This window comes from Sus scrofa, chromosome 1 (assembly GCF_054392235.1).
Source record: "Sus scrofa isolate SSC_HxYL_T2T_F1_AM1 chromosome 1, Sscrofa_HxYL_maternal_Yorkshire_Landrace_v2.0, whole genome shotgun sequence".
NCBI lineage: Eukaryota > Metazoa > Chordata > Mammalia > Artiodactyla > Suidae > Sus > Sus scrofa.
In genome coordinates this window covers 240,272,767-240,295,064 of record NC_139383.1, presented here as the reverse complement: position 1 = coordinate 240,295,064, position 22,298 = coordinate 240,272,767, and the positions used below count along the sequence as shown (strand labels likewise).

General features: G+C 42.6%; 1 protein-coding gene and 1 long non-coding RNA gene across 21 annotated transcripts in view; one reads left to right on the top strand and one right to left on the bottom strand.

Annotated features, from left to right (window-relative positions):
* GCNT1 (glucosaminyl (N-acetyl) transferase 1) overlaps window positions 1-18,377 on the bottom strand; it is a 41,241-nt gene extending 22,864 nt beyond the window's left edge. Inside the window, 5 exon segments of one of the 19 annotated variants that reach the window (NM_001444415.1) lie at window positions 4,245-4,397; window positions 9,928-10,093; window positions 10,216-10,288; window positions 17,290-17,444; window positions 18,208-18,377. Coding sequence is in view for 8 of the 19 variants with exons in the window: in XM_085007299.1 (XP_084863425.1) it covers window positions 10,216-10,288; window positions 17,281-17,444; window positions 18,034-18,145 (349 nt within the window). In the remaining 11 variants the exon portion in view is untranslated. 19 annotated transcript variants of the gene reach the window in all.
* The window catches only part of LOC110255722 (uncharacterized), a 44,921-nt gene continuing 40,497 nt past the window's right edge, over window positions 17,875-22,298 (top strand). The window contains exons 1-2 of one of the 2 annotated variants that reach the window (XR_014823039.1): window positions 17,875-18,121; window positions 19,522-19,664. This is a non-coding gene — a long non-coding RNA (uncharacterized LOC110255722). Of the gene's footprint in view, window positions 18,122-18,422; window positions 18,548-19,521; window positions 19,665-22,298 lie in introns of those variants that run through there. The other variant, XR_002336433.2, reaches the window with a different exon arrangement.

Below are 22,298 nucleotides of genomic sequence, written 5' to 3'. Positions count from 1 at the left end.
ATGAAAATGTTCCAATCATTCCAGAAAGGAAGGAAATGAGGAACACCCAGACACTATTCTGAAAATTTCCTTTGCAAATATAAGGCAAACAATAAGTACTCAGAGACTAGAGAGTAGACTTGATCTGCTGTTTGTTTTCTGAACGTCTTTGTTTCCTTATCTGCCCCTAACACACAGACACAGAGACACACACACACGAATATTCTTTGGCCTTAAAAAGGAATGAAATTATGTTAAGTGAACAATCCAGTCACAAAAGAAAATTCTATATGATTGTATGATTCTGCTTACTAGAGGTACCTAATAAGAGTAATTAACCTCATAGAGATAGAAAATATAATAGAGGTTACCAGGGCAGGAGGAGGGAGAAAGGAGAAGTTATTGTTTAATGGGTACAGAACTTCCGCTTAGGATGATGGAAAGTTCTGGAAATGGATAGTGGAGATGTATAACACTATAAATATACTTAACACTGCTAAATTTTCCTTGACTCCATTAATGACCCAGTTTTAACCTTGAGGGTTATTTAAAAAAAAAAAAAAAAAAAAACCTCTTTGTTATGATTTTTAAAAATGCCACTGGCTTATAACTTGAACAGACACCTTCTGAGGAGGTGAGGAGAGTTAGGCAAACATAGAAAAGGCTTTTTAAATTAGGGAAAGACACACATTAAAGGAAGTATATTAGGAGTATAGGCAAGAATGACCCCAGGTTGGTTGAACACACAAAGCCTTCCAAGTCTGGTGTTATAAAAATTTGAAGATAAAGAACAGAGATCATCTGCCTGGCTCCCTCTCAAAGACCTGTGTGTTTCTTACTGCCTACATGGTTTTAGTGTCATCCAAATTTCCTTCAAGTATGAGTAATGGCTAACCTAACTTTGAAACGGGAAAAATCTGTCCTCCGAGGTAGGAGAGTTCATTCGCAGAGGCTGACCTTGATAGGCATGAACAGAAGTACGTCTGTTTACACACATGTACACACACACGTTTATTTTTTAAAGGAATTTTCAACTTCATTACCACTACAGGCCAAAATGAGTATAAAAGATCTCATTGTTCCCTTCAAAATTCCAGACTGAAGAGTAAAAAAAGTTGTTTCTTTCATTTTCTTTTTTTTAAAAAACAACTGAATCCTAGGTAGCTTATAGTACTGAATAGAGTGCCATAGTTTTATGGAAACAGAATTTAGATTTGAAAGGTACGTTAAGGTTCATTTTCTCAATCTTAATTTTTTCTTATTTTTATTTTTTTTTTTTTTTTTTTTTTGTGGCCCACACCATGTGGAAATTCCTGGGCTAGGGACTGAACCCATGCCTCAGCAGCTACCCAAACTGCTGCAGCAACACCCCAGATTCTTAACCTGCTGCACCACAAAAGAATTCTACCCATACTTCTTTTTTTTTTGTCCATTTGTCTTTTTAGGGCTACACCCACAGCATATGGAGGTTCCCAGGCTTGGGGTCCAATTGGAGTTGTAACTGCTGACCTACACCAGAGCCACAGCAGCACTAGTTCCGAGCTGTGTCTTCTACCTACACCACAGCTCATGGCAACGCTGCATCCTTAGCCTACTAAGTGAGGCCAGGCATTGAACCTGCAACCTCCTGGCTCCTAGTCAGATTCGTTTCTGCTGCGCCACAACGGGAACTCCCCATACTTCATTTTTAAGATGAGAAAACTACGGTGTAGAGCATACTTGGTTAGCAAGGCCGCCTGTGAAGAACAGTTCTTTTTTTTTTTTTTTTTCACTTTAGGGCCACACCTGTGGCATATTTAAGTTCCCAGGCTAAGGTTGAATTGAGCTGCAGCTGTGTGCCTACATCATAGCCACAACACTGAACATGAGCCTCATCTGTGACCTTCGCCACAGCTTGTATCAACACCAGATCCCTAACCCACTGAATGAGGCCAGGGAACAAATCCGCTTCCTCATGGATATTAGTCAGGTTCTCAACCCACTGATCCATAATGAGAACTCCTCAAAAACATTTCTTAAACAGAGACATCTTAACAGTGGCCCTGGTTTCTGTCCCACCCGCTCAACATGCAGCCCACAGGTCCTGGGTTTTCTGAACAATCCTAATTTTTAATATTCTGAGGTTTAAACACTTCCTAGCTCCCAGAGACTCTAGTTCTAAAATACTAGATGCCCTGTTGTTTTCAGAGGAATTCCCAAAATTCCAGGTCATACCATTGTCTGGATTTTCAGCTCGCTAAATGTAACTGACAAAGCAGATATTCTCAATCTATATGGAAAAATACATTCCTAACTATTAACAAGAATGAGAAGTGCTCTTAGCCCAATTCTCTTCAACATGTTAAAATTCAGCTCAAGCTCTTGCAAGTGGTCCCTTTTCTGAACTATAATGACTACCCCTTCTTTGAAATTCAGCATCATTCATGGGAGCCACGGAGCAAAAGAAGGGTGTGCAGTGAAACACAAGCAAGTATAAATCCTATCTATACTGTATTCTAATGGGTGGTTTCAGCAAATGACCTAATCTCTCTGAGCCTTTCCTTATCTAAAAAACGAAGCTAATAAGACTATTTGGTGAGTGACAATTTTTTAAAACATGTATTATAGCAATTAACACAGTGACTAGTATGCAGCAGTTGCTCAATAAACAAGGGTTATTACCATTATGCCTCCCTATTTTCACATAGCCTCATCTCTAAACTGATCCAGGCACATGCTTGGTCAGCTCCTGGTAATCAGAGTCTGGTCTCAGCCTTTTTTCCCTCCCCTGATACTCACACTGTTCCCTGGGCTTTGCACAGGCTTATTCAACTGGTAAGGACTAAAAGTAAATAAATAAATAAAGTCTAAACATTGCAAAATCCACTCCCTTCCACCCCCAAAAAAGGTAGGGCAGTATCCTGGATTGTTTTGTTACATGTGTCTTCTAACTCATAGTCTCTCCCAGATAAAGAAACTAAAGTATAATACTTAAATGCTCCAAATTATAGTCTGTCATTGAGTGGAACATGAATTCAAAGTACTCAGTGTTGGGTCTTACAGAATGAATATCTATAAAGAAACCTCAAACAACTGGCCTCATGCTGGGTGGCTCTCATTCCATCTTCAGGATTGATATAACTTTCTCAACCATTCTGCACTTCAGTCTCATCTGTGCAGAAGAGCAGTTGAGTTAGGTTAGGGGACCCCTACTCTTTTTTGCTTTTTTAAGGGCCGCACCCACAGCATATGGAGGTTCCCAGGCTAGGAGTCTAATCGGAGCTACAGCTGCTGGCCTACACCACAGCCACAGCAATGCAGGATCTTTAACCCACTGAGCGAGGCCAGGGATCGAACCTGCAACCTCATGGTTCCTAGTCGGATTCATTTCCGCTGTGCCATGACAAGAACTCCAGGACCCCTACTATTGAATGATAAGGCACTTTGCTGTTCCAAAGCAAATGAATGATGGACAGGGATGGGAAGGCTGAGCACTGACTGGGCTGAGGGTCAAGAGAGCAGAGGATGATGGGGAGTCCCACTGCAAGACAAATCCTAACCAGACTGTATGTGCACAAGACTGAGAACTTTTTTTGATAGTGTTTTTTATAAACACACTACTATATATAAAATATACAACTAACAAGCACCTACTGTATAGCAGAGGAAACTATACTCAATATTTTGTAATAACCCATAAGGGAAAAGAATCTGAAAGAGAGCATGTATATTCTTTTTTTTAAGAATATATATATATATATTCCCGTTGTGGCTCAGTGGTTAACGAATCCTACTAGGAACCATGAGGTTGCGGGTTCGATCCCTGCCCTTGCTCAGTGGGTTAACGATCCGATGTTGCCATGAGCTGTGGTGTAGGTCGCAGATGTGGCTCGGATCCTGCGTTGCTGTGGCTCTGGTGTAGGCCGGTGGCTACAGCTCTGATTCGACTCCTGGGAACCTCCATATGCCACAGGAGCAGCCCAAGAAATAGCAAAAAGACAAAAAAAAAAAAAAAAAAAAAGTGTACATATATATATATATGTATGTATGTATAACTGAATCACTTTGCTATACACCAGAAACACGTTGTAAATCAACTAAATTTCAACTAAAAATTAATAAATAAAAATAAAATACAAGGAAGTGGCAGGGAATCTCATTATTTTCCCTCACACACACACACACACATACACACACAAACATATTGATGGTGCTTTTATAGTAAAAGCTATTGCAGACTTAAGGAAACTGTTAATGTTAAGAGTTAGCAAGCTCTTTTTACATACATTTTCTCTTTCATTCTCAACCAATGTGCAGCCACTTTTATTCTCACTTAACAGTTAAGGAATTGAGGCTTTAGCTGCTCTGATGACCATCTGGTGGTCATCTGGTCCACTTTACCAGCAGGAAAGAGGTGAGGCTCAACCCACGGCTAACTCCTAAGAGAGCAGAGGGAGCAGAACAGTCTCACTTTCTAGCCAAGAATAACACTGGATCCAGTTATTAACAGCTTCAAATTATACCTCGCCCCACCTCCTAACCTTTCAAGGAGCCCCAGAACCTTCCAACTCTTCCCATGAGTGTAAACATGACAAACTTTCCTCCCAAAGGGTTAGACCAAAGACACATCAGAACAACCTCTTCAACCCTCCCAGACCCACTTGTGATCTGAACTCTGAAAGTTCCCTTTAAGAAGCTTCATAGGAGTTTTCGCTGTGGAACAGCAGGTTAAGCGTCCACCATTGACACTGCAGCAGCTTGGGCTCGGGTCACTTCTGTGGCCAGGGTTTGATCCACTGCCCCAGAATTTCCACATGCCACAGATGCAGCCAAAAAAAAAAAAAAAAAAAAAAAAAATCTCATAAACTTGTGGGGCAACTCCCATCTATCATTTTATTTAAATTACATTTAGGTATATTGAATTGAAAGTATTGCCAACGCCAAGAATGAAGGAATTCTCCATGTAGACAAAGAAAAAGTTTTCTTCAAATGAACTGGCATTCAGAGATGAGCTGTACTTCTGTACAGACTAAAGCCCATTAAATAAACAAGGCTCCAAATAGATCGTAAATGCACAATGGAAAAATCTGAGAAGCGCACACCCAAAACTATTCAGTGATCATCTTTTTTGGTTGGGAATGTAGAGAGAGATATTTACTCGAATACACTGTCATGTTTAAATTTTTAATTTTCACTTTGGGAATTTTTCTAAATTGTAAATTGGGAGAAAACGGCCCCAATGCTTCAACATATGCTCCAGTTAAATATGTTTGCAAAGCATGATGATCAAGATAATTTCCAATCAAAAAGCTGTTCACAGTCTCAGTCCAGTTACACATCATTTACATGCTTCCTTCTGATGGAGTCTGGGGCACCACTGTTTTACACTTGTGCTCTGACAGGATAGCAGTTGGGATTCAGTTTTCTATTATGCTTTTATCAATTAATGGCCATCAAAATGTCTTCATTGTTTTTGTCACAATTAACGTGTGACCTACAAATTGTACTGATATAAACTTGAGCTATGAACACATTTGAATTTACTCTTATCTGCCTTTTCTTTTAGCTTTTCCTTGAAATTCCGGGAGGACTCGGATTAAAATTTATTACTTTCTATGGCCCTTGATTGCCACTCAAATGGACTATGGTATTTACTTAGTCTGCCACCAGTAATACCTGAGTGCCAGTTTCTCTATATGTACTCTACAATTATCTTCATTGTGTACTATGTATGCATACACAGTGTAATTATTTTTGCCAGTATTGCAACTGTAAAATGATGCATCAGGGAGGTTTCATTTTGTACTTCTTTAATTTCTCCTGAGTATGGTGACACGTGAAAGAAAGGAGAGTTTGGTAGCAATGATTTCAACTCTAGATCCAGACAACCCAAGTACTAGGCACCATCATCCACCAACTTAGACTTCCATAAGCCCTTAACCTCTCCAAGTTTTAGCTTCTTCACTGGTTAAAAACAAAAATAATTTCAAGCAATTTAATTTGGTTAACAATTATACATACGTGAGTTTTTATAAAGAATAAGTATAGGAGTTCCCATCGTGGCTCAGTGGTTAATGAATCCGACTAGGAACCATGAGGTTGCGGGTCCGATCCCTGGCCTTGCTCAGTGGGTTAAGGATCCGGCGTTGCCGTGAGCTGTGGTGTAGGTTGCAGACGCGGCTCGGATCCCTCATTGCTGTGGCTCTGGCATAGGCTGGTGACAACAGCTCTGATTGGATCCCTAGCCTGGGAACCTCCATATGCTGCAGAAGCGGCCCAAGAAATGGTAAAAAGACCAACAACAACAACAACAAAAGAATAAGTATAATGTGCTTACCCTATACTTCATACATAATGAGCCTGTAATGAGCATTAGTTTTTTTTTTGTTTTTTTGTTTTTGCTGTGCCCTTGACACATAGAAATTCCCATGCCAGGGATTGAACCTATGCCACATCAGTGACCAAAGCTACTGCAGCAACCAAGGTGGATCTTTAACAGGCTACGCCACAGGAGAACTCCTAACATTAGCAATTTATGGACTATTATTGTTTATATTTCCTTATCTGGACATTGTTCAAATCTTTAATTCATGTCTAAGGCTAACTTTTTTCTGACACCCCCCTCCCCCAACACACACATAAGAAACTGTATTTCAAGTTTATTAACAAATACCTGAATACACTTAATTCCACATGAGCAGCTATTATGAAAAACTATTTTGTTATTACAAAAGCTATTATACAAACCTATTATTTAGGTCCTGGGGGGAAAATACAATCACAAATAATGCATCTCCCTGACGTCAAACAATTTAGACAAAGGTTATATGCTGAGCCTTCTGGGATAAATTATAGGCTTGGTCAATATAGTAAACTATTTTGGAAACAATGCATCCATTGTAGAGCTGAAAGAAACTTGAGAACCCAGAACACATCTAGTTCTGCTAGAAACTCAGCTCTGGGGGCAGTTACTAGATTGTGGGGATGGGGTGGATTCTGAGGTCCAGTAACTTAAGAGAATTGAGGTCAAAATGAAGTTAGACAAAGTGCTGTACTCCTGGGCTTCTTCCTTCTCATAGCCCTTTAAGATAGTAATAGTCACCGTGACCATTTAGAGACAGATACCAGGGACATGGTATTCAGCAAATTTTAGAGAAGCAACCAGGCATGAGGAAAAAAATCCACCTAGTCCCAAGTCCCACTCACCTCTTGAACACATGAAGAAGCCGGGACCCAGGAGGATAAGTGACTTTCCTAAGGGTCAATAATGAGTAGAAGGTTGAGGCTTGACCCTGAACTTCACCCGGTTGGATGTTCCTTTTTGCACTCTACCACTTTGCTCAATTTGGTCAGGGAGGTAGAAGGCAGAGGATAGGGAAGCTGACTCCTATGTGGTCTATTGCCATCAAACATTGCTTTTCTTTTTTTTTTTTCCACCCCCTGTGAATACATATCTAATTTCAAAGCCAAAAAACAATGAAATTACTGTATGAGTCAAACAAGAAAACTAGTGTATTTTTTTTCTTATATGTACATTTTTAACCTCTCCACCACAACCCTAACCCCCCCCCCAACCAAAAAAAAAAAAAAAAAAAATTGGTATTAGCCAGCATGGTCAATCTACCTTGTGAAGCTGACTTTTACTATGTTCCAACAGCACATCTACCATCAAACACTGGTCCCTTTCCTAATGGGTCCAACTTGGCACAAAGGACCATCCTCAAAATGGCCAGAAACATCAGTGGATGTTATTGAACCAAGCTTGGGTCCATGACCTTGTGCACAGTAAAGCCAATCTACTATCACTAGGTTGTGGCAAAGGAAAGTGAAGCTTTTATTGTAAGGCACCAGACAAGGAGTCCAGGGTAGCCATGCTCAAAAAGCTCCCAAATTCCTCAATGGTTTTAGGAAACAGTTTTTATAGCTAAAGTTGGGATTGGGGGGTGGGTAATGGTATATAGGGTGTCTGACGTTTCTCTGATTGGTTGGTGATGAGGCAACAGACAGGTGTTCCAACCTGTCTGGGATCCAGTCTGGGATCCACAGGCTGATGCTCAGCCTGAAGTTACCACCTTCCACCTGGGTGGGGGCCTTAGCTCCTGTGGAAGAGCTCAGATATCCTTTCAGGAGGAACCAGGACCCTGCCCTATAGCTGCACCATTGTATCTTGACTGCCTTTCCTCTCTGTATTCTCTCACTCCTCTAATTAGTAACTGTTTGAATTTGACCTTTGGAATTCAGGAAGGTCTAAGAGACTAAAATCTCTTTTCTATAAGCAAGAAACAGGGGAGCATGAAGAGGCTTTATATTGGGAGGGCCCTTCAGGGTCCTGCTTGGTTTCATGGATACCAATAAGGTGTTTAAAGGCACTCATTCTGACTTGGACACATGTTTGAAAATCTTGTATTTGTATAGCCATGCCTTCTATTTTTAGGGAACTTACAAGTTCTCCAATAAAAGGCAACCAACCTACAACATTGTTGGATTGACTATTTTGTTAGGTCGTACTCTTAAAATAATTCAGCATAGCCAGTAAGATGTAAACGTGTTCGTTTTCAACTATACCCTGGAGGCTGTGAAGGTCAAGAACCCTAAACAAGAACACATTCCTGGGTCAGCCGTATTCTCGCTGTAGCTTCTACATGTGCTTCAGATATTTTCTCTGTCAATCAGAGGTTTTGTTCATTAGCAGAAGGAGTGTTGCATCTTCTGGGGTGAATTTAATGACTTTGAGTGACACGGCATGTAAGAAAAGAGTGAACAAAGACGGTGTCATGTGTATCATCTATGTGGGATATTCTAGAGGCACACCCTACACTTATATCAAAAGGATACACAAGCCTGGCAAGTCGGATAGCCTGGGATGGTGCCCTGGGCACATTCCTGGGTCCAGCTGCTGATGCCAGAAAATTCGTGGTTACCTGACGCCAACATGATAGTCAGCTGAATCTGATGGTCAGTTGAATCTTGCCAGAATATTGACATACATATATGCCTCAAGTGAACTTTTAGGGAGAGGCAATCAGAGCCTCAAAGCAGCTAACCTGAGACTCAATTTTTAACCTTCACCTGCCCAGAGAACTTCAGCCCTCAATCAACCTCTGCTTACCAAAAACACCCCAACTGGCTTCTGTGGGTTCAAGGACAGCAGCACTGACAGGACCAGTGAATTGAAGAATGAGAAACCACAGGACTTAAAGCATTTACCTGTCCCAGAACAAAGGACTGATGACAACATTTCTGGAAGTTCCATGGTCTTTTTGGTTTGTTTTTTAAAGTACCCAAGGTGGCTTGTTTAAAGGAAGTTTAATGTAAGCATTTCAAAGGAAACACAGGATTCATTACTTTCCAGAGTTTGAGTACTTATTTTAACTCTAATAGCAATCCTATTTTCCACTAAATGAACTACAGGTACATATCATGGGGAAAAGGCAGTTTTAGATTAAAGTTTACAAGGAATGCAAGTTTCAGACTGTCATGTTTCTCTGTATGTGTGTTTGTGTGGAGAGCAGTTTGACTCCAAGTTTTTAATGATGAGCTTGCAAAATTTATAGTACAATTACTAAGAATAAAAGCTTTGAGTAAGTACTTTCAATATATGCAACTTTCTTTATAAATGACATGTACTGGAGTTCCTGTTGTGATTCAGTGGGTTAACTATCCAACTAGTATCCATGAGGATGCGGGTTCAATCCCTGGCCCTGCTCATTGGGTTAAGGATCCAGCGTTGCCTCAAACTGCAGTGTAGGTCACAGATGCAGTTTGAATCCAGTGTTGCCATGGCTGTGGTGTAGGCCGGCAACTGCAGCTTGATTTGACCCCTAGCCTGGGAACTTCCATATGCCACAGGTACAGTCGTAAAAAGAAAAAAAAATTTACATGTACCGCTGTGCATGTAGTCTTAAATGGTAAGCACTTCAAAACAAAAAGGGCAAAGAAGAAATAAAACCTATTAGTTTAATTACTTACGGCACAAAACTTCTTGCTCACTGCAATTCATATTTGTGATGAAAACAAGAGATTAAATACGCTTCATTATTTCTGAAAACTCCAGTTAATTACTGTGTAATCGAGCACTTGAATGACTGCTTCCAGCCTCCATGTACTGTAACATTTTGCTTGAATGGCTGTCTGTCTGGGGTCACAGGGATATGTGGGAAAACAGAACACTCTTAGCTCTGCTTCCTAAACCTTGACAGTTTTCCAACTACCCACCAATTATACAAAGCTTCGTCTGGTAATTTTCAATCAACTGACCTTGCAAATGAGTCAGCAGGTGTAATATTTTTATAAATCTGACCATGAAGTCAAAACTCTTGATATTCTTCACCTAAAAGATTGTAACATGGAGACAATTACTACACTTCTGATAGCAAAAGTGGGAAGTTTTTTCTTTCAGACACCACCCAGTTCTGACACCAACTGGGTACTCAACCCTTCGACTCAATCACTGACTAGCCAAAGTTAGCCCAGACCCCACAGCTTAAGGGCTCAGTTCCACAAGACTGCACCTATTTCACAGGCCAGCTGCAAATGGGGTGCCCAGGCCAATGACAAATACAGGGGGTCCCATGATTCCCCTACACCCCAAGTTCAAAAACTTGCTGGCACAGCTAGGATTGCAGAGGATACTTTACTTATTACTATCAGTTTATTAGAAAGCATATAACTCGGGAAGAGCCAAATGGAAGAGATCCTGGCAAGGTATGGGGAGAGGGGTGGGTGCTGCTCTTCCTGGCTTCTTCTCCCGGCCCCTGGCCACCCCTGCTTAGCACCTTGATGCGCTCATCAACCCAGAAGTTCTCCAAACAGCATTGCATTGTAGAAGTGATTTTATAGCCCATCCCTGGGTACCTCCTCCTCTTCCCTGAGGTCAGCAGATGGGGCTGAAAAGTTCCAACCCCCTAATTCCTCGACTTTTCTAGAGACTAGTCCCCTCCTGGGAGTTCCCGTGGCACAGCAGAGATGAATCTGACTAGGAACCATGAGGTTGCAGATTTGATCCCTGGCCTCGCTCAGTGGGTTGGGGGGTCCGGATGTTGCTGTGAGCTGTGGTATGGGTTGCAGACGCAGCTCAGATCTGGCGTTGCTGTGGCGTATGTAAGTCAGCAGCTGCAGCTCCAATTAGACCCCGAGCCTGGGAACCTCCAAATGCCTTGGGTGCAGCCCTAAAAAGACAAAAGACCAAAAAAAAAACAAAAACAAAAAAAAAAAGACTAGTCCTATCCTGGGGCTACCTAGCCTCTCCCCCACCTCACATACATATGTAAACTCAAGTGTGGAAAGAGGCTCCTATATGAATAACAAAAGATGTTTTTTACTACCCCTGCCTCTCAGGAAATGCCAAGGGTTTTAAGAGAAACTGGAGACAGAGACCAAATATGTATTTCTTATTTTATCATAAGGCCACAACCAATCGCAACCAACATTCCTAATACTTTCCAGAGAGCCCACCACAATGTCTGGCCCTAAGAAAATGCTCAATAAATACTGGCTGACAGTAATGTCTGACTTTACACACAAACACACCAAATTCAGGCAGATGGTTTTGCCTCCTCCTTCAAAGAAAAAGCCTCACAGTTCTCACCAAATCTAAGGCCTCTTTATCCATCTTCTCCCTCCCACTTTCTACCAAAGTTCAATCCCACACCTGTGTTCTGGAATCCGTCCTCTGTCACCTTCTCTGAAGTCTGGCCCTAGCATTTATTTCTCACTCCCACATCTTTAGCCTCTCCCTCTCTACCAGAAACTTTCCAACAGCATTATAGAAGTCTCTCCATTCTCAATTTGAAAAGCAAACAAGGAAAGAAGAAAGGGCCACAGACCCCACATTTCCTCCCTACCCTGCAGGTGTTCCTGGCTTAGTGGTCTGAACCAGCTTCTCCTCTCCTTCAAGCTCAATGATCAAACTCTCCAGGGCCAGCCCCATCCTCTTCTCATTCTACATCCCTCTTGGGATGATCTTTTTTAAGTTTTTCATGCTCCAACAGACTGAACTAGGTGAGTACTGGATCATCTTTTTCATATGCAGTGATTGTATTTATTTGCAACAGCTCCCAAACATCTATTTCCACCCCAGATCTCTTTCAGGAGTTCCCCGTTGCCTACTTCCTGACTCCACCTGGATGTCTCACAAACAGATCTGAATGGAATTATCTTCACTCCCCTAATTCGTGCCAACCCATTCCTCCTCTGGTGTTGCCCTTTAACCATAAGTGGTTTCACGACCCTATCCTACTCAGTTATTTATGCCAAATATCATCCTGGGATACCTCCCTCTCCATCAACTATAACCAAATAGACACCACCTTCTTACTGATTTCAACTATACACAATCTCTCTCTCTCTCCTTCTTGGGGAGAGGGCTACCCTAACCCCTCCCTTTCCATCCTTGGGTGACTGCACTATTGGGCCACACCCCATTCTCTCCCACTCCCAAGGTGGCCACATACAAGTGCACAGGCTGTGCCCACACAAACTGACTGGCTCGAGGAGCTACCTTTGGTCCAACCTGTGGGACAAGCAATATATCTCTTCTAATTGGTCCACTCAGAAGACAAGCCTTTTGCTGGTTTGCAGCAAGGCACTATATATGCCAGCAGGGCCCACCCCTCTAAGCACAGCAGTGACAATGATCATTTTTAAAACCCAAATCTAATCATCTTGTCTCCCATTTACAAGCTTTCAAAGAGTTCCTACTACCCTTACATTAAAGTTCAAAGTCTAAAAAATGATCCAAGAGGACTCAACCCAAAGCTACATTCCTTCCTTCATCTCAATTATTTCAGCCTGGAATTGCAAATCCTAATTCACCAGATTACTTCCTGCTCATTGTTAAGGCCTCATTTTATTTATTTTGTATTTTAGGGCCGTACCTGCGGCATATGGAAGTTCCCAGGCTAGGGGTTGAATTGGAGCTACAGCTGCCGGCCCATACCACAGCCACAGTCACAGCGGATCCAAGCCTCATCGGCAACCTACACCACAGCTCACAGCAACGCTGGATCCTTAACCCACTGGAGGAGGCCAGGGATCATACCAGCGTCTCATGGATCCTAGTCGGGTTCGTTACTGCTGAGTCATGATAGGAACTCCCTATTTTTTTAATTCTTTCTTTTTCAACCGCACATACAGCATACAGAAGTTCCCAGGCCAGTAACTGTGAGCCAGAGCTGCAACCTACACCACAGCTACAGCAGTGCCCGATCCTTAACTGCACCAGGCTAGGATCGAAGCAGCATCTCCATAGAGACAAGCCAGATCATTAACCCACTGCACCACAGCAGAAACTCCTTATGGCCTCATTTAAAATATATACATGTATATATTTTTTTGGAGTTCCCTTCATGGCTCAGCAGTTAACGAACCCAACTAGGAACCATGAGGATGTGGGTTCAATCTCTGGCCGCACTCAGTGGGTTAAGCATCTGGCGTTGCCGTGAGCTGCGGTATGGGTTGCAGATGCAGTTTGGATTCTTCATTGCTATGGCTTTGGTGTAGGCCAGCGGCTACAGCTCCAATTCATCCCCTAGCCTGGGAACTTCCATATGCCGAGAGTGCAGCTCTAAAATAACTAAATAACTAAATAACTCTCTTTAAAGGTACCTACCTGGAGTAAATCCCCTTCCCTAAACCAGGTTAGGTCCCCAGGTTAAATGGTCTCCAGACATTTGTGCTTTCCTAACTATGATTGCCTGTGTGACTGTGTGCTTGTCTGAGCCCTTTCCTTGAGCCACTAAACAGTTCACAAAGGCAGGGATCCTCCATCCCCATCCCGTTCACAGCTGCAGCCCCACAGCTGACAATGGCTGGCATTTAACAGGTGCTCTGTAAACAGTTGTTCAATGAATGAACAGGTCACTCAAGTACCCAGAAATCTTGCAAACAGTTTGGCTCCCTCTTTAGCAAAAGAAAAATTAATCATGAGAGGAAGCTCTTAGTAAATTTGGTGTATTGATTATCAAATACATGGAGATTCCTCGTTGGAAATATTAAAACAATCAATAAATTAGAACCTCTGGGTGCTTCATGGCAGCAGCAACAATTCCTTCTTTGGATATGCATTTGTTGTTTGTTTGTTTCTTTTTAGGGCCATACCACAGCATGTGGAGGTTCCCAGGCTAGGGATCAAATCAGAGCTACAGTTGCCAGGCAGCTGTAGCTCCACAGCCATAGCAACGCAAGATTAGAGCCATGCTGCGACCTATACCAAAGTTCATGGCAATCAGATCCCCAACCCACTGAGCAAGGCCAGGGATCAAACCCATGTCCTTATGGATACTAATTGGGTTCGCTCACCACTGAGTCCCAACGGGAACTCCTGGATTTGCATTTGTGATTACAATGCTCTTCTGAGCTATGAACAGAGTTTTACCAGGGCAAGCTTCCCATGTGCAGTCACACAGCACCCTATGCTTTGCTTACTGCTCAGTTGTCCGTTGCCATCTCGAAATTCTTCACAGTATTTAGACAAGGGGATCCACAAATTATGTAGCCATTTCTGAGTATTACAAATTAGTCTGATTTTTGGAGGGGGCCCAATGAATAGTCAACCCCTAGTTAAGGAGGCATTTTTCACAACCAGGGCTATGTTTTCAGCCTCCCCAGCCAAGATTTAAAAAAGAGGATTATACTTATAGGACATTTTTTCTTCTGATAGGCTCTATTACATATTACTTAGAGTTTTCTTTCATAAAATTAGGCCTTCTCAGGCTACAGAAATACCCAGTTGTCTTAGTTATTGCTGTTAGGTAAAACATTTTCAATTTCTTTTAAAACTAAATTCTACTCTGAATATGATTTACACTGAGTGTTATTATTAAAATTTTGCTTAGAATTTTTTGTTTGGCATTCTAATATTAGGGCTTGAGTCAATTTTTCTACATCAACAACCATGGTCCATTGATATTCCATCACCTTAAAAAACTGAAAGATATCGAGCATACTAAAAAAAGAAAAATGAAAACTACAGTATGAGTTCCCTGTGGCACAGCAGGTTAAGGATCCAGCATTGTCACATCAGTGGCTTGGGACACTGCTGCTGCAGATAAGATTCAATCCCTGGCCTAGGAACTTCAACATGGGGGAGGGGGACGGTGAGGAACAAAACAAAACAACACTGTAGAATTCTTTTTTGGCTATCATTTGTGAGGGAGAGGCATGCCCAAGGCATGTAAAAGTTCTCAGACCAGGGATCGAACCTGAGCTACAGCTGCAGCCAGAGCCAGGGCAGTGGCAACACCACCAGATCCTTAACCTGAGCCAAGAGGGAACTCCCTAACTTTCACATTTTAAACTCTAGAAATTTAACAACTGCATCAAACACTTGAAATTTCTTTGGTATAAAACCTGGCAGGATACACATGGTTGTTCACGAAGAAGCCTGGTTTCGTCGTCTTTGTTATAAAAATATTTTAAACGTCAGATGTTTAAGCTTTACAAATAGCTTCTTGAGCCATTAAAAGTTTAGAGTTAACTGTGTTCAGTATAGAGTTTAGTTAATAAATGTTTACAGCATTTTAAATGTTGGCTCATTTTTTTCTCAAATGGGTGACTCTGTCCCCCAGGGGACATTTGGCAATGTCTGGAGACATTTTTGGTTATTATAATTAGAGGGAAGGGACAGATAGCATCAGGTGGGTCAAATCAAGGACACTGCTATACACCTTACAAATGCACAGGACAATCCCCACCACAGAAAAGTATCTGGCCAAAAATGTCAAAAGTGCCAAAGCTGAGAAACTCTGATCTAAACATACATGCATGTGCCACCGACAGACAGCAAGGATATATGACTACCCTTAATCGTGCCTCCTATGTCAAAGTCACTTGGTTAAGAATAGAGAGATGCCCCAGGAAAAACACCAGAATTGTAAGAATAGTCATTTGGGAACTGCTTTTTTAAAGCTGAGAGTTAGGCATCTGGCATCCTGAGCTATCCTGAGCAAGAACCATGAATAAACAGTGACACAAAACCTTGGCTGGCCCATAAAGACGATTTTACTCAATGCAGCTGAACAAAAGAAAACAGAAATTGTGACTCAGAAGAGATGATTTTTAATAGTAGTAATTTGTTTCCTACCACCTCATTTCATGAAAAATGTACAGTATCTACCTCATAGGTCAGAGTTTTTCATTCACTTGAAAATGTAATCACCAGGTGCAGCAGTTTCTAATAAATCTGAATGAACCTACTTTGATTTGATTTCTTGCATTAAAAAAAAAAAGAACCAGTATTTAAACTTAGTTTCTACATTTTTTTAATAAAGATTTTTCAGTTATTGGGTAGGGGAGCTCTGGCCACACTGGACCAAATCTGCTGCATATTTAGGGGGAAGGAATGGCCAATACCCAACAAGATACTAGCAGGTCCCCTGGGACCAACAAAGGTCCATTAAGCTCTCTCACACACTACATGTTCAGTCTCTGCAAAATTGCAGATTTGATTTTGTAGATAGTTGATAGTTCTTAAGAAAAACATGTGTGTGTGTTAAGCAGCTAAATTGCAAGTGCAAAAGAAGCAACTAGTGACTCGAAGCAGTCCTCTAATTAATCAGGAATAAACTAATGAAGGATGCAATCCAGCACATGTTTAGGACAAAGGCTGAGAAGGTTCTCCAGGATCAGGCTGAAGGAAGGACAGAGGAGCTGACAGGCACCTTCAAACCCTCACCATGAAATGAAAATGAAAAAAAAAAAAAAAAAAAAAAAAAATCACCAACTTCTTTCATCTACCAATAAAACTCAGTAAAAGTAAATTCACTGTATGTTACACTGTTTTTAAACATAAAAAGTTAGCGATTTCTAATAACTCAAAAGTTTCCCAGAACTACCATCTTGAAGGCCTGCAAAAAAAATAATAATAATAATAAAAAAATAAGCAAGAGCAGATAGCCACACACAGCTTGCAGTTTCCTTCTTGCCACAGCTGAAATCTGTTACCAAATCCTCTGGCAAGGGGGGCTTGTCTGGAACTGCCTGGGATCCTAGCAGGTAATTTACACTGATCTTTAAAAACCATTCAGCCCTCCTCCTCCCCTTTATAAAACAAACCTGCCTTTCAGAACAGCTCTAAAAGGGGGGGCAGGATGCCCAGAGAAGCAGCACAGGAGTCCCTGACTGGATGCCTCACCTACCACTCACCAAATTCAGACTACAAAAAGCTATGGCCTTGTTCTCATCTCAAGGCACCATTCTGTTTCTGAACACTGCATATCCTCCCAATTTGTCTCTTGTACTGCTATTTGTAAAATGAAGACTCTTCTCTCTCTAGAAAAAAATACCAAGGCCAAGGGCGTGTGTGCAGGACGCCAGGTGACTTACAAGACTCACCTCCAACCGGGCAGCCTTTAAGGCCCAGCCAGAAGCTACAGACGACCTCATCCACCGAGAAAGATGAGAAGTGTGTGTCAGGCAGGGGTGCATCCAGAAAACAGGCGGCAAGGGAGGAACGGGCTGTGAGCGAGAGCTTCTTTCACCTAAAAAAGCTAATAAAAATTGTAAAAACTTAAATCAGATATTAGGTGCTAACAACACAAAGCCAAAAAGAAACCTAGAAAGGGAGTAGAATGCGTTTAAAAAGAATCACCTGTTTCATCACAAACCCAGCAGCGCTTTGTTTCCTAGACTTGGCGTGACAGGTAGAGAGGGAAAGAAAGTAGACGCTTGAGGGCTTCGGAGCCCCAGGACCAGCGTCTTTTTTCCAGTGGTTTGCCTCAGGGTGTGTCATTTATCACCCTGGCAGAGCAGTGAAATGGGGGTAATAAATGCCTCTCCCCAGGGCTACAGTTAAGATTTAAATGAAGTTAAAACCTCTAGACCCAAAGGGACAGTAGAGAGTAACTGTTGCTCCCAGCCTATCCAAGCCCGCAGCCTCCCACTTCGACTCCTAAACTCCTACTCGTTCCTACTCGTTCCGTGGACCAGGGGAAAACCAGCAAAAGTCGCTTCCAGGTGACAATGGGCACCAGAGTCTCGGCCCGGGGTTCCCCTGACCGGATGGAAGAGTAGAGTCGAGGCAGGGCGCCGTGCACCATCCTTGACCCCCGGGAGAACAAGCTCGAAGCGGATTCCCACCTCGCGTTCTCTTCCTCCTGCCCCGGCTCGGTTTCCTCTTCCCCTCGCGGAGCCGACCCCGCTCGGGACAACGGGGCCCTCGCTGAGAGTACGTCCCCTCCCTCCGTTCCATCCTCTCGGTTCCTCCCTTGCTGCCCGGCAGCCAAGCTGGGGACCCGGCGAAGAGGTGGTTACCTGCAGCGAGTGTCTGGCCCCAAGGACGCTGGAGGGTACGGGGCTGCTCCTCGCCCTGAGCCGGGTTGCGCTGGGCTGCGCTCTAGGCCCTGAAGGACCTCGCTGCCCACCCCTGGCCGCCCACCCCCTCGCCCGTGCGCCACGCCCCTGGGCCCGCCCCTCTAGGCCCCGCCCAGCCCATCCCCGCCTCGCCCTCCTCGCCCTCCTCGCTCTCCTTGCAGATCTCTACCCCTGCGGGCGGCTGCGGGCCTCCTGCCCGAGGTCAGCGCGCCCTCTGGGCATTTCCATGGACTGGGTTGAGGGCTGGCCGGCCGTGGGCTTCCAATCCCTGTTTCCTCAGGTTCGCCCGGGTTCTTAGTTGAGAGAACCGCGTAAGGACTGGGCTTATGAGTGGGGTCTTCTTCAGAATGATATCCGCCTTCCTTGAAGGAAGGAAACGCGGGAAGTGCCGTCTTTTCTGATTTAAAAAATAAAAATAGGTTTACTAACAAAAACGGGGGGGAAAAAGGATGCCAAGGCTTTCATTTCTTGTTAAAGTTTGCACTTGAACTTGTAGATGTTTATTTCCTGATGAGCCTTGCTTAATACAATTAGTATTTAAAAACTCATTACATTCGTGTGTATAGTCACATAAAAACTAAAATCGAATTAAATTACGGAACAAGCCACAGTGCTTTACAAAGTAGAAAACACCCTTCTCCCGCCCTCACAGCACATAGCATTGAGTCAATGGTGAAAGTTGATGCAGTGTCCTTTGTAGCAAGAGGAATATTGTGTATGTTTTCTTTGGATATTTAACTGCCAGAGTAGGAGTAGTTCTTTTCTTCCTATCACTTATTCATTCAACACGCATATATTGAATTAAATGAACTGCTTACGTAGTCACTTCCCTGCCCATGGGGTGGTGTTGGAGGTGTAGGGTAAAGCTAAGACTCTGAGAGTGGGTAAGTTTCCGGGTAAGAGGAGGTTCCCTAGTGGGCCCTCATTCTAACAAAAAGAGGTCATTGTGGGAGTTCCAGTTGGGGTCATCAGGGTTAAAAACCCGACTAGTATCCATGAGGATGAGGGTTTGATTCCTGGCCTCGCTCAGTGGGTTAAATATGCATCACTACCTTGAGCTGTAGTGTAGGTCGCAGATGCGTCTTGAATGCCACGTTGCTGTGGCATAGACTGGCAGCTGCTTAGACACATCCTCACAGAGCAAGGATGACAGTATCTAGTAAGTGGAGCATGAATTAGCCATACTGCAGAGCACACAGGTTTCATGTTAACCCACCCGTCTCTTTTATGAAGATCCGGCCTTTTCTCTTTTAGAGTTTGGAACCTTCTGGGAGGGCTGCTCTGGACTCTCCTCCTCCCCACACCTGACTATTGCTGGTTGAAGCACAGCATGCAGGCCAGCTGTAAGGACAATGACGAAGTCACCATAGTCACTAATCAAATATTCCTGGCGGAAGGTAAATCTTGCCTCTTTCCTGAAGAGATTCCTCCTCTAATGACAGTCTTGGAACATCTTGCTTTAATTTTATTTAGGAATCTTTTTATAATGCAATATATGCAATACCTAGAACAGGGGGAGCTCCTTGTTCATGAACTCCTTTTAAATTGTAATTTAGAGTTACTGTTGTGGCTCAGCAGGTTAAGAACTGGACATAGGAGTTCCTGTCTTGGCGCAGTGGTTAACGAATCCGACTAGGAACCATAGGGTGGGGGTTCCATCCCTGGCCTTGCTCAGTGGGTTAAAGACCCAGCGTTGCCATGAGTTGTGGTGTAGGTTGCAGACGCGGCTCGGATCCCGAGTTGCTGTGGCTCTGGCGTAGGCTGGCAGCTACAGCTCCGATTGGACCCCTAGCCTGGGAACCTCCAAATGCCACGGGAAGTGGCCCTTGAAAAGGCAAACAAACAAACAAAACTGGACATAGTATCCATGAGGATTCAGGTTAGATCCCTGGCTTTGTTCAGTGGGTTAAGGATCCAGTGTTGCTGTGAGCTATGGTGTGGGTCACTGATGCAGCTCAGATCCTGCAGCTACAGCTCTGATTCCGCCCCTAACCTGAGAACTTCCACATGTTGCAGATGAGGCCAAAAAAAGAAAATAAATAAACCGTAGTGTATATTTTTATCATAGAAACAATAGTATGAACCCAAAATATCTTTTGCAAATATACACAGAATTTACATTTCAGTCAGAACTAGAAAAAAAAGTGATTGTGATATGTTTTTTCTATCTATTGTTAATCCAGATGACTGTTTTTACTAAGGGACAAGATATTTTTAAATTCCCTAAGTAAAGCCATTGTGGAGACAATTATGGCAACTCCTAATGCAGCATTATGAAATTAAATTCATAAATTTTATTAATTCAGTGTTTGAAACTAATTCTGTTACTTCTTTCCACTAGACTAAACATGTTTCCTTCATCCTCACTTGACTGTTTTTTTTCTTATTGTGCTTACATCAAGCGTTTTTGGTTTGGGTTTTTTGGGGGTTTTGTTTTGTTTTGTTTGCTTTTTAGGGCTGCAGGTGCAGCATATGGAAGTTCATAGTCTAGGGGTTGAAACAAATCTTCAGCCGTCGGCCACAGCCACAGCCAACGCCAGATCCGAGCCTAGTCTGCAATTAAGTTTGTTTTCAATTGTCGATACTTAGTATTCATATTTAGGGGAACAGAATTTGCCATCCCTAAATAGGCCTCTCTGGCATAAGGATCATTTTAAACTGATTGTTTATGTATTTATTTGGCCATGACTTTGACAAGCAGAAGTTCCTGGGCCAGGGATAGAAGCCACTCCACAGCAGTGACAATGCTAAACCCATAACTGCTAGGCCACCAGGGAACTCCAAAACTGGTTATTTTTAAGAAACTGCAAACATAAGAGAAGCTCTGGAAATTAAGTAAAAGTCACCCTTTTGTAAAGATATATACACACACACACATATATACATATACATATATGTATACATATATATGAAATCACCCTTTGTAAGGGCATCTCCTTCCCTGTTCTAGGAAGAGGGGAAGGATTGATGGGGATAAAGTAGGATAGTTACACAGGTAGTTGTAGAAGTCCCAGTAGGGGACAATAGATCGAGAAGGAAACCTAGGGAACTTTGGGAGACCACTGTAAGTTAATGATCGCTCAAGAAAGCCATCAGAACATCTTGGAACAAAGCAGTTTTGCTTAACTGTAAAACCATAAATAAAAGCACAAGATATGCCTGCCTCAGTTCATTAAGTGAAAGATAAAATGAGGTCTGCATTCAAGTTCAGCAAGATAATGAGCCTTAGGACCTAAGACAGGAATTTAAGGGAAAGGTGACATTCCAAAGTAGGAGACCCTCACTGTAGGGAAACCTGAAATGATTCGACATATTTTAGCATATGTTACCACTCTTCTGCTGATTTGAATAAGCACTAAGACAGACCTAGTTTGACCTCATAGGGTTAAATACTCTCATACCCAATATAAGGAGGAGCTAGTGATCTATGCCTGATGTCTACTTGAAGAATGAGGAAGAAATTGGTCTTTTCCCACTCCCCACTTCCCTTGGATTGTAAAAACGTAGCTCATCTAATCCTCGGGGCAGAGCTTTCTTACCTACCCACTTGTATCCCTCACAAGTATCTTATCTTAATAAATATATTTCTCACCTATCTCTTTGTCTCTCACTGAATTCCTGCTGTGCTGAGACATAAAAAACCTGATCCTCCTTGGTAGGTCCAGACACCAGGTGAGTGATTCTAATTTAAAAAACCATGGGTTTAATTCCCCATCTGGGTTTTGTTTGGAAATGTTTTGGTTTCAGGATGACCAACTCTCTGGGATCTCTAATCAGTGCAAAACAACCTTCTTGTTTACAGTGCCTTTTTTTTTTTTTTTAATGACTGCCCAAAGTGACTGTCTCCCCACCCTGCCCCCGCATCTTATCTTTAGCTGAAGACAGTGTGTAATGTCTTGCACCAATTGGAGAAATTACTTTGTTTTACTGGCCTTTCCTATATTTACCTATTATTAAATTTTGTTTGTTTTCCTCCTGTTAATCTGTTTTATGTCAATTAAATTATTAAGCCCGCCAAAGAATCTAGAGGA